Here is an 18,431-nt window from a genome sequence, read left to right as displayed (position 1 = left end):
GGACATAAGAACAGAAAAGGGAAAAGCAATGAATGGCTACTAAGAGCAGAGAGCCACGCAGCTACCAGTGAAGAAGTAGCTTCCAATGGATCTGTATTATTTTCCCTAATTTGTAGCTCAGTTTAAGCCTAACTCCCTTAAATACAAATGCATCCCTTGCTTCTGACAGTTAAGTGCTGGCAGAACAATTATGCTTTATTATTTACATGGGATCATCCCTAAAGTGAAAGACAACATAAGTTACTGTTCTTGCTTTTATCCATACTCGTTCTTTCCTTCATGTTCCTGTGGAGCAGGACACACTTTCTATGAGCTGCTTTAAACTCTCCACATTAACTATATTAACAAAAAGCAAAAAAACCTCCTCAGCAAAAGAGAGAGGTCAGTGTATGGGCTCTTACCAGTTACTTTGTTACACTCGCAGAGCCTCTGTTTCAAATTGTACTTGTGCCATTTGATCTTCTAATTCCTAACACTAACAGTATTTCTTACATGGGCCTAGCAACAAATGCACATTCAGCTTGCAGCAACGTCTCCCTTATTTTGGAGTTGTTTAAGAATGCAAAATCTAGTAAGAGTAACCTAACGATGCACAGTGAAGCTGTATCTAATCACTTCAGCTTTGACAGTGTTAACTGAACAGGCTTCCTTCGTGTCCTAAGAATTAAAAAAAATAGGTAATATGTATTAACAAAGCTGTTTTGTATCAGATTTCTTTTATTATTAATTATTTGTCTTCCCTAATTACTGAGCATCCAAAAAATGAATCAATGGGCCATTCTCTAGGCCAAAGAATTTGGAAAGGAGTGGAGAAAGCCTTGGGTTCATCCTTCAAAACCTTAGACGATGGAACTGGGGGAGCTTAGTGAAGCTTTTACATCTAGTCTATTACACTGCTTGAAAACAGAATCACAGAAAGAAATACTGTTATTTTGTCAGCGTGCATGCCTTTGTCTGTGTGCATGCATATTCCTCTCCATTAGAAGCTACAAAAGGAAGTCCACCAGCATTTCACCTACCACAGGTCACTCCATGAATCTTCTCTACTCCTTGAATCATGTCAGGAAAAAAAAATAAAATAAACAAATAAAAATGAAGCAGTATAGTCCACTTTTTTTCCTCCCAGTACTTCCATATAACAAAAAACTCTTAGGAAACATAAATCTGCATGAGAAATTAAGCAGATATGCAATGTGTACCTAATCAAATAAAAAGAGGTTGAAGTCATGGAGAAAGCAGTGAATGATAACCTTTTTGACATACAATTATTTTGCAAATATATTCTTCATATTATGAAAGTTTTAGAAGGTATCAACTTCTTTGTGAAACTACAAACAAGGTGCTTTAAACCAAGTCACTGTGCCCAGGATACATGGAAACTAAGAAAAGCATCCTGTTACTTCCAGTGCATTTCTTATTCCCAATGAATAATACACTTCATAAACTGAGAGGTCTCCACTTGTGATGATAGCAAGCAGTGTGCTAAGAAAAACACATGATGATGTCAAGATTGCAAGAGATCATCATGCTTACAGTCATATTTCATCGTGATGCCTACAGTCTGAGAAAGGTGCCCTAAGTTTCTTGCACGCTGTGTAGGGCCAAAGAAACGAACTTATTTCTCCTTAGTTCCTAACCCCTCCCCCTCTCTGCCCCAAAATACAACAATGACCCATCTGTGCACATGCAAGAGAGCAATTCCTAATATTTAAACATGGGCTAATCTGCCAACATTGATGTGTCGGGGACAGAACATAATGAATGTCACAATGCGTAGCCTTTCTTTTCACTAAAACTGTCTTGAAGAGAAATGGAGAACAAGAAAGCTAATGAAAAAAACAAATTGGGGTGGATTACAATTGACTTAAAAAACAACATTATTCTCTTCCATTTTTCTTTGAAAACATTTTTGTGTATTAGTTCTCGACTGGTTTCAAGAAAGAAAATATTTCTACTGAAATTACATTTGTGGGCTGCAATTTACTACCACAAATCTTCAATACTTTTATGATTTTCAGAAAGCTTATCTGCACTTTGAATCACACCTATTCTTTGATTTATGTACACTACACTAAGGCTGTGATTACTGTGATTACTTCGCTGGGACACTAATGTGGCAGTTAAGATTACAAGCTAAATAACTAAAATAATCAGATAAATGAAAATCAGTAGTCATTACTACTGGATCTCGTGTATCACAAGATGAAGATCTTCAAGTACCCAAACAGCATGTGGCTTCTGTCTTGCAGCCACTGAATGTGATGGCATTTTATTACACATCTACATGGCTTGACATGGTGGCACGCAGAAACAAATGAGCTAGTACTAAATTCTCTGTACTAGAATTAATATAGAATTAACATAGAACTAACTCTGAAGAATTATTTATCAGTGGAAGCATGCCACTTCACCTGATTGATATATTTTCCATCTACTGCCTTGCAGAGATCTAAAATTTCAATTTGGAATGCCAAATATTCAGCATTTTGTCCTAGTTATTCTCAGAACCAATGCCGGACCATAGAGATGAGTGGGTATCTTTCTGCTGACATTTTGGTGTCTGAATTATGTACCTTAAAATTGAAGTAACTGCAAAGTCACCATTCTCTACACTGTGACATTTACCTGTCTTTTTTCACCACCAATCTGAAATGCTTCCTCTTCCTCTTTTTGATAGGGACAGACCTTTTTATTCCCTCTATGATCCATTGTAGCTGTATTAATTCAGGCTAATAGCAAGGCTCAAAAAAGCAGTGCCGGAGGCAGTGTGTGAGAATAGAGTGGATGTAACAAGAGTGTTGATGACAGAAAGATGTCTGATTTATAAGCATCAAGAGGAAACTCAGACTTTATGGTGTATGGGATTTCCCAGCAACAAAGTATTAAGCAAAAAGAATAAACCACTTGCGGGGCTACCTACTGGCACTGTAAGGAAGAAGGGGGCACCAAAGCGATTATCTTACCACCCCCTCTGAAGCCTCCAGTAAGCCACCAAAGACAACACAAAGAGGGAGGGCAACAGTAAGAGTATTAATTAATCCATTCATTAATGCCTGACTTTTTGGGATCTGTGTGTGGTTAGGGCTTGAAACAGATAACCAAAGGACTTGTTCTGAAGGAGCGGGCTTTGGTACAGAGAAGTGAGGTAGACCTGGTGTTCTGATGTTGCACTGCTGCACTGCAGCTGACTGCTCCAAGTGCCAGACCCTCACCTCTCCAGACCTGGGGGGCCTGGAGATAACTGCTGTGCATCGTCAGACCTCTCACTTGTAAATCTAGTAGAATGTGATCTCAATGAAGGCAACTTTCCCAGTTCTGATCCACACTTCCACCAAACCAAGTGTCCCATCTTGTAGGGGAGCGCGGCTGGACGCGGTGCCAGGCGGGATGCGGCTGTTCCCCTCCCGCAGGTGGGTCCCCATCGCTGTGGCCGCACTCGAGTGGGAGCGGGGACCTTTCGGGGAGGAGATCCTGAGCGCCGGGTGTCTGTCTGCTGCGTGATTCCTCTTCACCTCCCGCTCCCTCCGTTCGCACGGGGCAAAGGGAGCAGATGCGCAGCTCACGGCCGGGGCAGGCCTTGCCCTAATGGCCCCCAGCCCCTCTCTCATCCCGGTTTCTCCTCTCCCACGCCGCCCTTCACAACCCCCCGGCTCTCCCAGCTCCACTCGTCCGGACAGTCGCTCCCCTCCCGCCCCCTCCGAGGGGCGCCGCGGGCTGCACTGCGCATGCTCCGCAGCGCCACGGTGGGGTGGGGGGCGGCGGAGCCGAGGGGACTCCGAGCCCCGGGGACGGCACACAGCACACGGCACACAGCACACAGCACACAGCACACACACAGCACACAGCACACAGCACACAGCAGTCGGCGTCCCCCGGCTCGCTCCCGCAAGGCGGTTTCCTGTTCCTTAAGCTCCCCATCGGGAGAGCCGCTGCTGACCGACACGGCTGTCGAAGGTGCCGTGGGCGGCCGGTGTGCCACCGCCGAGGCGGAGGGCGGTGCTGTGGGCGGCCGGGGGTGCGTCGCGATTGGCCTCCGGGCGGCGGCTGCCTTGTCAGTTGGGCGCAGGGGTGGCCCCGGAGCCGCTCGCCCAGCCCTCTGACGGGATGAAGCCTTTAGGGGGATGCGGCTCTCTGTGCATTTTGATTAAAGCCCCTCGTCTCCCTTCAGTCTGAAGGCAGGGCACCGGGGAGCACGGGGCGGAGGGGCCTGCGCGGGGCCGGGAGAGGGAGAGAGAATCCCCTTCGGTGTGGTCACGTATGGCTCTATAGGAGAAATCATCTCTGGGAATATTGTGGAAAGGACGGAGTTATAAGTTGAAGGCGCCCGGGTTTAACTCACGCTCGCGGGCGCCCAGCATGAAGATGCAGAGGTGGTGCACGCGGTGGAAAACGAAAAGGTGGCTCTGGGACTCGGCCGTGACCGTGGTCATCACCCTCGCTGTCCTTCTCCAGGCTGCGGAGGTCAGAGGAGGTAAGGAAAGGACGCGCCGTGGCCGCCTCTCTCCCCCCCCACGTCGGGGAAGAGATCCGAGGCAAGGCCGGGGCTGTCAGAGCGCCTCCGCTGCCGGGGCGAGGAGGAACCCGGAGGGCTCGGGCCCAGGGTGCGGACCCCGCCGAGGGCCCCTAGGACCGCGGTGCCCGTTCGGAGCCTCCCGTCCCACCTCGGCGCCGCTTTGGGCTCAGTGCCGCTAAGGGGATGCGCTGGCGAGACGGGATGGTGAAACAAACACGCGTTGCGCTGAGCGATTTCCCGTCGTCCAGCACCCGGCTCAGGTTTATAGAGTGTGCCTACAGTTTTCAGTTGTGTTGAACTTAAAGAGTCTTGACGCTGCTGAAGTTCACGAAGTTGTGGCAGAAACTGAGCGACAACCATCTGCCTCCTCGGGGAGGCGAGGAAGGGGAAAGCAGGGGGTGGAGGCTCCTCTCGGATTTTCTCCATTCCTCCCCTCACTGATTTTTCCTTTGCAAAGGCTCGCAGCGGGCAGAATGTTTTCCAGGGCGACAAGGTACAAGTATGGCAGAGGCCCTTGGCAGCGCCGAGGAGGGCAGCCCCGCAGGTGGGCGCACGCCGGAACGACGGGCCGGGAAGGAGGGGGCCAAGCCCCGGGCTCTGCGCGGGCGATGCTGCCGTCCCCAGCCTCCTCCCGTTCCTGCCGCCCCCGGGGGGAGGAGAGGGGAGGGGTGGGGGGGGGGCGAGTGGTCCCTTAGGTGTCCGTGGACACGGTGGGTACGGTGCAGCCCGCTGGGGACCTGCAGCAGATGAAGGACACGGAGGCAGCTCCTGCTTAAGGAAAGGGAATTTGTGCCCCCAGGCACGGCTCGGCCCTCGGGTACCGCCGCACCGTCCCGTCCGGTGCGCTGCGGCTTTGTGAGCTTGGCTCGCACATCTCCGGAGCTGCGATACGTGAGCCGCTGTGGCAGGAGCCCCTTCGCCTCCTGTCTGGCTGGAAACGCTGCCCGTCTTCCTCCCTCCTTCATTTCCCATTCTCTGGAGCCCGCAGGCTCATGTGGGGGCCAGCCTCGCTGGGTCTGAGGTTTTCATTTTCCTGTGCGTCAGACACAGAATCGTTAAATCATAGAATGACTTGGGTTGGAAGGGACCTCAAGGATCATCAAGTTCCTGCCTGCAGCATCTGTGAAGGAGTTTTAACTCTCCACCAATAAAGTTTTAATTTTTAGGCTTTTTTATTATTATTACTTTCAAGAAGTATATCTCGGTGTGAATCTCCACTTTCTGAATCAACGTGTGTCCTGGTGGGAGCACAGCAAGGTGATCGGGGTCTCCATTCAAGCCCTTTATACCTGGTCACAACCTTGGCGGTGTCAGCTCCGTCAGGGCTTCTGCCCCCTGCTGGTCCCATTTCTGCCAGGGATTTGAAGGGGTCAAATTTCATCCTCTCTGCAGTTCCACGGACTCCTGAAGATGAATTAATCTCACAGAGCTTCAAAGATTCCATTTACTATGTCAAAACTAAATTTATTGAAGAAGGAACGCTGTGTACAAAGGCATGATAGATTTTGATGTTTTATGTCACTTTCCTGGGAGCACAGTAGAAGTGACTTTAGTGAGCACCTTACTTAAAGTAGTATAGGGATAAAATAAGACATGATAACTCACGTTTGAAAGTTGGAGCGGGAATCTACTCAGATAAAACAGAATACTGCAGTGGGGAAACAATATGACTACATGAAAATGCTGCGAGGTTTGACTACGGTAAAATATGAATCATAGCCCTTATAAAATCTATTAAATTAAAACCTGCATTCTTCAATTGTGTTTTCATAAAATGCCACTTTGTAAAGAAATATAAAGAAAATTTCATTATGCATTTGTATAAAGGATGAATTAAACATCGGTGACTTCTTAAGACAGCAAAATCTTTTCCATTCAGAAAAACCTCAAAAGATTCCTCAAATTCTTCTTTTTTTCTTCTTTTTTTCAAGTTGCTTTATTTAACACAGAAAAGAAATAGAAGTATGAGGTGTCATCCACAGAACAGAGAGAGGAGGTGTGAAGATCTGCTCGAGTTATTTCATCTTTTAAAAGGTTATAGAAATGAGAAGGAGCAGAATGGAAAAGCCAGTGACTCATATTTGGTCAGCTCAGTGCCCACCAGCACTTAAGCAGCTCCTTTTAGAAAATATTTCTGCTTTAGGACTCGCCAAAAGTAAACAGTATTCAGCATTTTAAAAGACATCCTTTGATTTCCTTTCCCCTTCCTCACCTTTTAATACTAAATCTATTGGTGATGTGTTTGGAATGAATAAACTCATTTAGTCCAAATGGCATGGCTTCAACACTATAAATTTTTTGTAAGGCTCTGGCATCAATGCACTATTGTGATTCTGATTGAATTTTCATGGCCAAGAAATGAAAAATTAGCCTTTTTATTATTTATAAGCTTTTTCAATCCAGCTCTGAGTGCAAAAAGATTTAAGATTTCTTACTGAAAATGGGGCTTTAAAGCTATATATAGTAAAGATACTTACTGTGTGAGTGGCAAGTAGGTTGGTTCCTCATATACTGTAGACACTGTTTTACAGTCAGTCATCTCAGGAAGTACAAAGGTTCCTTGTGCTTCTCCCGGACAGGCTTGGAAACTATTGGGAGTTCTAGGTGCAGAAGGCATGGAGAACTGGGTCCATTAGTACTGGCAAAAGGACAGTTTTCTCTGTGGGCTCAATATTGATATTTAATTGTAATTGCTGAGTAAGCTACACTGGGAAGATACGGATCTGTTAATTGAATGAGAACTGTTTGCTGTATCTGATTACTCTAAACCAGTAATGAAAAGGTGTCCCTAAACTAGAAAAGGATTAATCTCTTCTCAGAACTGTTACTGATATAAGACACTTTTAACTGTTTGATTCACTTTTAAGATTGAAATAGAATGTGAAACTGTCATTATTTTTTTATTATTTCACAGTAAAATGGCTATTTTTGTGCTAATTTTGGTTTAAGAAAATGCCATGAAACTTCTGAAACAGAGCAGATAGAGGCTTCTCAGATAAAATATAGACAAAAATTATTAAATCGAAGGGAGATTTGACTAGATTGTCCTAGTGATCCTAGCTGAAGTTTCTTCTGAGTCCCAGGGATCAGCAGGTGAAACGGTCCTCTCTTCCCAGTATAGAGCAAAAGAGAGTAGCATGCATAGCTCTGTTTTACTATATTATTTACATTTAAAAAATTACTTTTGGGGTAAAATAATTACATCAACATCAGCAGCAGCCATCTGGCAGAAGAATGACTGGTATGTGTTGCAAATTCTCCAGAGTATGAATCTTTGCATTTAATTTAGAAAAAGAGTTCTCGAGGATCTCAGAGAGGACCATTCAGACTGCAGGCTGTTCAGGAAAAGAAGTTGTAGCATATCTCTCAACTTCAGCTTTGTGTGTATCTAATAAATGTAACTATATGTAAGTACATGTGGAGTGCATGTAAACATTCAGTGCTTTTGGCACCAATTATTGGAATATTACTAGAAAAAAAAAATCTGTGATACAAAAGCTTTTCTGGTGCATGTTGTTTTCTTTCTGCTGAAAAAAAGAAATAAGGAAAATAAATGTTGCTGATAAAATTAGTACATGCGTCAGTGGTAAAGTGTAGCAAAGGGATCACTATATTCATTATTGCAGTTGTCTTGCTTAAAGATACTTTGCCTCCTCCAAACAGGGCCCTTAATTCCAACAAGGCTGCAGCATAATAACACAGCAGTGACATTACTGCTGAAGTTACACCAAAAACACACTGGAGCGATTATGTCTCTCCTGGATTTGTTTCATTCAGCGGTGAACAACAGGATTTCCATCTGCCAGCAAGATAAAGAAGTTGCATCTCTCTGTAGAGCTCTCTGCCTCTTTTCAGAAATCCTCCTAGAACTGATTCAGTTATAACTGATCTGAATATTTGTTGATAATATGAGGAAATAAATTAAGCAGAGCTCGGGTGGAATCTCTAGTCTTGAAAGACTGTGAAGTCTCATGTAGTGACACAGATTTGCCCTCTGGCTGGACACAGTAGATGGCAGTTGCTTAAAAGGACACTCATGCCTGTTGCAATGGCTTATAACTGTACTACTCAGTATTAAATACCAAGTTTACAGACTGTAAATGTAAGGATTAATTGCTGACCCTTTTATAACAATAGTAATAGAATCTGACAGAACTTAAATTCTTTTTAACACATTATCACACATAAAGGGTTGTAAAAATCTTTGTGAATTCTAGGGCTGGGACTTTAGTGTATGTCAAGGCGTTAATGCATACAGTATGTGAAGTAGATGTTATTTGGCAGAGCTTATACTATGGAAGCCAAGTACAGTGGTAGGAATGCCGCTTTGCAACACTGGGGCCCGGGTTCGAATCCCCTGTGGCGCAAGTGGTAGAAGTGCCGCTTTGCTACACAGGAGGCTTGAATCCCGGGGGTTGGACTCTATGATCTCTAAGGTCCCTTGCAAACCCACACGAGACTATGATACTATGATGATGATGATATGTGTTATAAAGTATGATTAAAAGCTGAACATCCTGATTCTGCTATGAATACCAGTACTAGCAGCCTGCAATTTAACTCAGCTGCAGTTATAAGTCAAATTGTTGTTGCTTTGTTAGTGTTGCCATAGCTTATGCTTTACTCATTCTGTCTCCTCATCTGTGTATCCATTCAAAATATTTTAGTAATCTGATAGGTTTCAATGAAGCATTCATAGTTAACAAAGAAAAAACAATCAGTCAAGGTTTTACAACCTTGCTTCCTGCTTAAGCTGAACTGTTAGTATCAGCAGGGTACAGAACTGGGACTAGCTTCCTTGACTTGCTATCAGATGGGAGATTATGACTTTGACATCTGTGAAAGTATGGTGAATTTTTGAGTTGTGTGGTTAATGAAAGTCATCTCTTTCATTTTTAATTGCCGAGAGCACACCTTGTCTCTTCCTATAGCAATGACCATTTTTTTTGATATGGTAATAGGAATAGGATGCTCCAATAATTTCATACTTGTTGCTGATTTTCACATTTAGAAGTACTGACACCACCATCTTTACAAAATGAACTTTTGACTGTTTACCAGAAGTCTCAACACTGTTAGACACTTCTGACATTATCTGTTGCAGTTTCAAATAGGAAACACTGTCTCAGTATTTCCTACAGTCATGAAACTTAGAAATACTGAGACAGAAGTTAAAATATTGCAAATTGGTGGCTACACCAGATGATGAAAGCAGCCCAATCCTTTGTAAGCAACAGTGACATGCTTTATGGTATCGACATCAGGTCTTCAATGCTCAGTTTTAGTCAATATTGCTGAATAAATGATTAAAAGTGTTGCTTATACAATCTGTCTGCTCTCAAACAAGGTTTTGCTTTAAGTGATGAAAAGTATAGAATGCAAAAATGAAATGTCAGCCTCAAGACGTAGGTTATATTCTAGAGCTGTGTAAAATAACAAAACCAAGAAAGAACAATTCTTAATTCTTGCTAAATATTTAAGTGAGCCTGCAATCTTACTCATCAAAGTCATCTGGTGCTTGGACTGCAAGAAAGCATTGTTTGGATTACAGAGACAAGAGCCTGCAGTGAGAACCTAAAAGTGTCCATATCTGAAATACTGGGAAGCTCGGTGAAGCATCTTGATTAAAATGTGCTTTTGAATTCCTGCCCTTGGGCATTTCTTTCAGTATTAATTCTTACCAGATAATGAATGCAGTAAATTAATAATAATTACTTACATGTATTTCAGTTTTTAAAAGATACCCATCATAACTGCCCACAGAAACAATATTTAAAATATGCAGTGGTAAAAACACGAATGAAAACACTCCTGCTGCTTTAGAAATAGCACAGATTTCTAGTAATAGATGGCTCTTGCACCGTGTCCTACAGGTCAAAAGACTAAGCTCAGCACATCCAGACTGTAACACTGCCAGGGAAGACTTTCTTGCAGATCATTCAGGATTGGGGCAGAACTTGTTGTTATTGGTGTTTTAGCAAACATAGGTTTGTCTCGTAAACTAAACTGCTTGCTGTTGTTGACAGAATCAGATACTGACCTAATAATCCAGGACAAGGAATGCAAACAGGAAAAGTTATCAGATTTCACAGTAGGAGGACTGCTGAAACAGTTAGACAAATGGTAGCTACATCAAAACTGTGTAGAAGAACTTTGACAAAAGCTGTCTTCAAGGCTTTAACAAACAAACAAAACAAAACAAAACAACTTCTCCTTATTTCTGGCCTGAAAGCACTGTTCTGAAAGGTGAGCAGCAGAAAGCAAAGACCAGCCATTCCTTTAAAGCTTTTTTTCTTGTTCATGAAAATATTTTCAGTTCTTCCATTCATTTAGCTATTGGCTAATGAGTGCCAGCTGGAAACTATAACTATAGTAGTCCTTAGAATGAGCACTTACAAATATTAAAGAATTTTTAAAAAGTCACTAACTGTTGTCCATGATGCCTTTAATAAGTAACGCTGATTCAAAACAGAGGAGGAGCCAAGACCTTCTATTTGAGCACCTAAATACACACCTAGAAATCTAACCATAAAGTGTCCTACTTTGGAGATCCTGTCCACAGATATTATAAGAAGTCCTTTCATCAGTACCCACTAAATATGCATATTTTAGCCTACCAGGCTATAATAGCTGCTACTCTTTAAATGATCTAGGGGAAAAAAAAAAAAAAAAAAGTGGTCTAAACTTACAAACAAACAAACAAACAAAAAAAACCCAACAAACAAACAAAAAAAACCCCAACACCACCACAGAATTTAGAATTGAAGACGAATGTTTCAGCACTCTTAAGCTTTAATTTTGCAGTGGTTCTGTTGGAACAGATTACTGGCAGAACAAAGCATGATTCTATGGAATAATATGAAGTAAAGTAATAGTGCTTTAGAAACATTTGTCTTCATAAATTTCTCAGATAATGATTTTTTACTGAGACAGATGCACCCCTTTTCTACTACACGGTCGTATCTCAGCAATTATGAATTACTGATTGCAATTCTTACAGGCTATTTCTGGGATAATTCCTGATAAATTCTCATTTTTTCATTCATTAAAAGAATGACACTGCTGAAGAACAATGATAGCTCAGGAAGAAAACCCACAGTGTTCATTATATGCGAAGAAGAAAAAGTCGTGTTTACCAACTTTACTGAAAGCATAACAAACTGTAGCACACTCAGATTCCTAAGATATATCCATATAAATAAAAAATACTTTCCTGTCAGTCCTTTTAGGCTGATGACTGTCCTTCCTTCTTAAATTACAGAAGCTGATTGTTTTACTTTGCAATCCCTGCCTTCAATAAAAGTCTCTTGAACGTTTTGGTCCTTGATCACCATCACCATTAGCTGTAGTCAAAAATTATTTGCTGTACAGTTCTTAGACAGAGAACAGATGTCAGATTTCATGTATCCTACCCAAAAATGTGCAGGGCTATCTTCAGTGCTCACTGAAGCTTCTGATGGCTTTCAGCCCATTATATTTAGAACAGAAAAAAACTCAAGGTGTGGGACTTTTTTGTTTATAGGGACAACTGGCCATTCTGACTTTTGTAGTTTTCTTTAAAGGGATAATCAAATTAACTCAAAAAAGAACTCTCAACAAATAATCTCTCTTCAATGTACACTTGTTCTAAGACTGTTGAGTACCACTTTATACATCTGTGGTAGGATCACTTATAGATTTTTGAACTCTTAAGATGTAAGATATGATATAATAAGAGAAATTCATGTTTGTGATGAACTGCAGCTTCTCATGGAACTGACCTATAGACTGCTTCTCATTAGAGCTTTATGTAGGAAAAGATGGTTAGAAACTTTTCGTACAGCCAGTTAGCATATAGAAGTCAAAAAGAATTTGGGAGGAATCATTACATAAGTATGCTAAGCATTTCTTTTTCTGCAAATACTTTTAGTAACAGAGTGCCCAGGTCATCTTCTGTCAAAGAAATTAATCCAACACAGAATTTGTCAATTTGTGACAGCAGCAGACTCAGATTTCCAGTAAGAAGCTGTGAATGGAAGCTGATAAGTATGGGAAGAAACAGGAGCTGAAGTGTTTCACATGCTTAAGTGTAAATTGATTGATAGAAACACATTAGCTGTTAAAAGAGATTTGGGACAGAAGCCTGTGCAGAAAACCTCTTTTTGTTTTGGATCATTGCTTCAGTTGGTCATTATCTAGAAATTAGAACAAAGCATCTGTTGTAAATCAAAATATTTACTTAGCTGCAAAGTTACTGAAATAAAGGTATTTAGCCTTGTAACATGATTATGGCTTGGAAGATAATACATAGCAATGTTACCCTTTCATCCCAAATGCTGCTGCTCACATAATCCCAAAGATATTTCTGCTGCCATTAGATACACTTTTGATCTATGCTTTCTGTGTACTATACTGCTCCCCATTGCAGTGTCAGATAGATTTTAACATGCATACACTTAGGTTGTTCCAAAAGTAATGCCTCCGATTTATTCCTATGGAAACTAGAGATTGTGGAATGAAATTAAGTGAAAGCTGCATTTCTAACTATGAAAATACATCTATCTAGTTTTTTACAGGTTCTTTTCAATTTATGATTTTATATTTTAAAAAAATGCTATTATTAAAGCATTAAATGTAAAGCACTGCCATAGGATTTAAAGTAAATTTATCATTGTAGGCATAGGAAGTCTAGCCTTGAAAATGCTAACAAAAAACCTGCAACATAAAACATATGAAGTTTCCCTCATGTAATTCATTCTCATAATGTATCCTGACCTTGCAGTATTACACTGTGATCTGGGATCCAGGTTAGAGCTAATTAGCCCACACTGATTTCTAAATGCTCCTTATTTATTTAGCTGGACCAGATCAGAAACCATTTATCATGCTCAGTCATTTGCTCTTCTCCTTTTAATTTCCAAAAGGGAGGTGCCAGCAGAGGTGGATTTTCTTCTTACTTAACATGCTTTTAACACTTATTTTGGTATAATTTAAACTAGCATAGAAGTTCTTGTGTTTCTGCTAATCTAGTTCTATCTTGCTCTTTTCTTCTTCCATAGGAAGTAAACAGAAACCTTAGGGTGGGGAAAAAAAGCAAAGGAAGCTTAAATATGGTCTGCGTTTTACATTTAATGTGAACCAAATGTTCTCATCCCTACCAGTATGTGCGAAAAGTTCACTGAGTGAGTAGAGGTACTTCAGTCATACCATAGTAATGAAGACCAGAATTTGGCTCTACAAATTTAAATATTAAAAGTTACAAGTTATCTAGTGGGTGGCAATCCTGCCCATGACAGGGAGGAGAGGAGGAGTGGAATTTGATGGCCCCTTCCAACTCAAGCCATTCTACAATTCTATGGTGTTATTCCAGGTGCTGAGGTAGTATATAGCTAAAATTTTCTTGTACTATATTAAAAAACTATGAAATTATGCTGGAGCCATCTGATTAACAGGATGATAAACTGCAAGATGCTGAGACACTTAGGATCATACACCCCTGTGTTCTAAAAATGTGATTTCTGAAGGATTCTCCTTTGTCATTCCAGAAATCCCAGCACCTGTGAACTATTTTGCTCTGGCTACTACTGCATAATCTGTTAGTGGCAGTGAAAGCTGTGCATCTCTCTTTGAATTTTGTTTTTCAAATTAAGGATATATACTATTGAGAACCTCACTATAGTATTTAATGAGAAGAATGACCACTTGCAGTTGGTTCTCCATCAGTGGAAACATAAAAGAGCGGAAGCTTGTGTTTTGATTGCAGCCTGATACTTAGGAGAGCTTCACCTGAAAAATGCAGGTTCTGCTCTGGAGAATACAGGCTTCTTTACATAGGCTTCTATTGAGGGCCTGCAGGAGGTGGGCTCGAAGCATCAAGCCAGTATGACCATCAAGCCTCTGCATGACAAGACTGACTTTTAGCATCTATATCCTGTATTTTGACAAACTTACATAGTCCAGTTTTCAAAGCTGATACATAAGTTTCACAGGGAGAGTTATCTGCACCCCAATTGACTGATGAACAGAGCTTTCTCATTTGTGGTCTATTTCCTTGCAATCTCAGGTCTTAGTGCTAAATCAGAAGGATGCAAAAGTTTGCAGTTTTCTTCTCATCTGAGAAAACTATTAACGGGAATTATATTACAGAGCAAAATCACTTAAATAAGCTATGAGAAAATTATTGTGAGCGGCCCTATGTCTGCTAATAAATTAGTGGTGTCCTTTATATGCATGTCTTGGGCCAACATTATAAAATGGGAGGTATTAGTTTGAGAGCAGCCCTCATACAAATTGTAATCCTAATTTGACTTTCATACAAACAGGCAAACAGTGTGGCCTTGATGCTGTTTCTGGCTGTTTCTTATTGTTTCATCCCAGAAATTCTGTGGGAGAAGCATAGAGAAGAGATAGTTTACAGGAAGAGGTGAAACTCACAGGTTACAGCGACACTGAGTGCTGCAGAACCTTAAGAAACTGGCAGAGAGCAATTACAGTCTCCGTTGATAGCTTCTAGACTGTGTTCTTCCCTGAATTTGTGAGCCATCTTCCTACCTCTCTATCCTGATCTTCTAAGCAGGCCACTTGTTGGCTACGCAAGTATTTCTCATCCTGCTTTATAATTCAGGCAGGATAACTCTAAACAGTTAGGATCTAAGCTCTGCTGTTTTCCAAGACCTGTTTATTTTTGGCTGGATTCCTAGAAGAATGCTTTGTGACTTATCAAGAGCAACTGCATTTAGTGCTTTCTGTAGAGGCCTTGTGTAGGTAATTTGAATGTGCATGGTGCACTTCTGAAGAACTTTTGAGACTAATGTTATATCAGCCTGTCTATAAATGTAAGGATAAATATAGAAGTTCATGGTTGTTCCAACTACATTTCCATACTTTCAGTAAACATAAAAAAATGTCAAAATTCACCAGAACAAAATTTCTAGTAGGAAAGAGAACATCTGCTGAAATCCAAATATATGGCAGCTTGACACAGGAAAAGCACAGAGGCAAAGTTTTAACACTGAGGCCCTGTTTTCAGTGGCAGTAGCAGCTAGGAGACTATCAGGCCGGTAGCACTGGACTGGTTACATCCTAATCTGCTTTTAAAAATGGCGTACACAAGAATGTTGCAAAAATATTTGTGGAGGGGGCACAAAATCAGAAACCCTGTGTTTTTCACGGGATGAATGTTAGGAGTTGGACTCTTTAGATCCTTCTGGATCCTTTTCAACTAGAGATATTTATGATTCTATGAATGAATGATAAGTAGGTTTCTATGAAAAGCATGCTTTTGTGAAGAAGGATATTAAAACTTATGAATTCCTGTCTGCTTTATCTAAAGAACTCTAACACACTCATTTTCTGTTCAGTGATTGCTTGAAGTGTCTCTTATAAACATCAAGAAAGCAGTTTCTGTTGCAGTCTGTAAATATTAAGTCAGCCATTTTATTAATGGAGATGAGCTGATTAATCTTTTTGTCTATTTAAATTCTTATGCCTTTTCTATTTAGAAATCACTGTAAACTGAGTATGTTTTTTTACTGTTCATGATTCTTGACATTCAGTTTGTGGAAATAAATGTTACCTATAGACTTTTAACAAATGCCCATTTTTGTTATTTAGAATTTGTGGTTTGAACATTGCTTACTTCTATTATTCTGTTTTATGACTAGAAGTTTTTTAGCAGTAGAATCGGCATGAAGTAATGAATAATCTTGTTTAAGGATGAAGACTTTTCCAGCCAGCCTTTGTTCTAAAAAAATAATAATGAAGAAAAATAATCTGGTACAAATTACATGAAAGAGCAAAGGAAAAAAAGAACATAGCAGTGGCTGACTTATATTATATATTCATATATTATTATTATTATATATTCATATATTATATATATGAATATATATATTTCCACTGACTGGTACACTTTACTATAGATACTGCAGAAATAGCCATCCACTACCAAAAAACAATGTGAGTGTTCATTCAGTAACTTAAAAAATATGGTGGTTACATGTAGAAAGAGCTGTATATCTACTAATGTTATTCATCCAGAGGATGAAGGCAGGTGTTCCAGGATTTTCAGACCATTGTAACTTTGATTTCATAATTGTTTGAATTTATTGAATCTGTAGGATTCTGTACTGTACTGAAGCGTTCATTCAGATTGTACGTAGTATTAGCTTGTAATAAACATTTCGGATTTGTATTTCCTAATGTTAGCAACACTGGTTTCTGACAGATTAGTAGCTGAATGCTTCTGAAACTTTTAAAATTAGTTATACTTCTTACAAGTTACTCAGTAAAATGTGTTATAAATTTAAATCGCCAAATTTCCCTGCCTTTGGGAAACTGTGGTTTTCAGTGAGTCAAGACATCCAAATATCTGATCACATCATTTATGTTAGATTGGATAAACCTTTACATATTTAAAAATTAATTATCCCATTAAAAGAACATTCTGATGTAGGCGTTGTCTGTGAAAATCAATCCAGGATGCAGTTACTGTTATGATTACACACATGCTTTTGCAATGAAACACATTTTTTTGCCAATTGTGGGGATGGAAGATGGATAACTTTTTCTTATTTTTGAACTTTGTCAGCTGAACCAGTTGATGTGCTAAAAGTATTAGAATTTCATAACTCACCGGAAGGAGTATCAAGAACAGCAGGATTTTGCACTAACAGAAGAAATTCAAAAGGCTCAGATGTTGCCTACAGAGTTTCAAAAACTGCACAGCTCAGTGCCCCAACAAAGCAGCTGTACCCAGGTAAGACCGTCAGAAAGCTACTACTTGGTTAAATTATCTTACTGCCTGTACTTTTAAAGTATCTAAAAATGCAGCATGTAGTCCATTGTCAGTACCACAAAGTAATTTTGTTATCCCTAGAAGCGTGTCTGCACACAAATGGCAGGATGTGCTCTTAATCCATGGAACAAAACTGTTTTTATGGTTTTCAGCGATAAAGCTCTTCTTCAAATTCTGCATCATTGCTAGAACAAGTTTTTAAGTCATATTACCCAGTTTTTCCATGATTCTATCTGAAGGAAAGCTTATTCGGTGGCTTTGGCATGCCTCCATGTTTCAGTAGTCTATTTAAAAGCAATTCTTCCTGGACCAATGCTATGCTGGTAGAAATGAGTTGTGACTGGCTACTGCAATATTGTTCCCAGAAGTACCATCTGCTAAGAGTTACTTAAGAGTATCTGAGTATTTGGAGGGCTAAACAAAGCTAGTTGTGGACAGCAGAGAATGTGATTCCAACTTCTCTCAAATTTCTCTAAAATGAAATAATCACATCTTGGAAGAAAATAATTGTATGCTGAAAAAAGGCTTTTACTCCATTAGTTTGCTGTCACTCTTGTCATTTAACCCAAATATATTGAGGAAAATGATTATAAGGACATTTAAAAAAATCCTGGAACATTTAATTTTCCCTCTTTGATACATCACATAGAGTTTGATTAAGTTCCTCTACAAGCACAGATGTGAGCAAAGAAAAATACTTTTGTCTTTCAAAGTTTCAGTCATATGGATATCAACAAAGATAAAATGGTGAAATATTATCACCTAGCAATAATGCATTCCCAAAGCAATATGGGAAATAGCTACAAACAGTGCAAGTGTATCTTGTGTGATTGTTTAAATTGTCGCTTCATTTTTTTACATTTGGTAGAAAGCCAAAGCAAAATTCACTAGAAAGGTCAGATTTATATTAACATTTTAAACATTTCTACAAAGTTACCTATAGTTAACAGAGCTTGCTGCTTGAAAATACAATTCACTGGCCCTTAACAATTTACAACACATTGCTGATATCAGTAAGTAAGGCTATCAGAGTTTGGACTAGTCTGTCATTAAGAGATGCAAAATGATGCATTATACTGAAAAGTTGCAGAAGCTGCACCATGTAATTGTCACCCTTATACTCTGAGCTTTGGAATGTGTATC

General features: G+C 40.2%; 1 protein-coding gene across 10 annotated transcripts in view; it reads left to right on the top strand.

The window, feature by feature from the left end:
* Positions 1-4,142: 4,142 nt before the first annotated feature.
* Positions 4,143-18,431, top strand: part of COL11A1 (collagen type XI alpha 1 chain) — a 118,944-nt gene continuing 104,655 nt past the window's right edge. For all 10 annotated transcript variants that reach the window (XM_085512152.1, XM_085512151.1, XM_085512148.1 and 7 more), the window contains exons 1-2: positions 4,143-4,471; positions 17,082-17,249. In XM_085512152.1, the coding sequence (XP_085368278.1) occupies positions 4,357-4,471; positions 17,082-17,249 (283 nt within the window). In that variant the 5' untranslated portion in view covers positions 4,143-4,356. The remainder of the gene's footprint in view (positions 4,472-17,081; positions 17,250-18,431) is intronic.

Source organism: Coturnix japonica, chromosome 11, assembly GCF_054131305.1.
Source record: "Coturnix japonica strain WE chromosome 11, WE-NBRP24, whole genome shotgun sequence".
Classification (NCBI taxonomy): domain Eukaryota; kingdom Metazoa; phylum Chordata; class Aves; order Galliformes; family Phasianidae; genus Coturnix; species Coturnix japonica.
The sequence above is the reverse complement of the archived record's forward strand: the minus strand, read 5'-3'. Positions and strand labels throughout refer to the sequence as shown.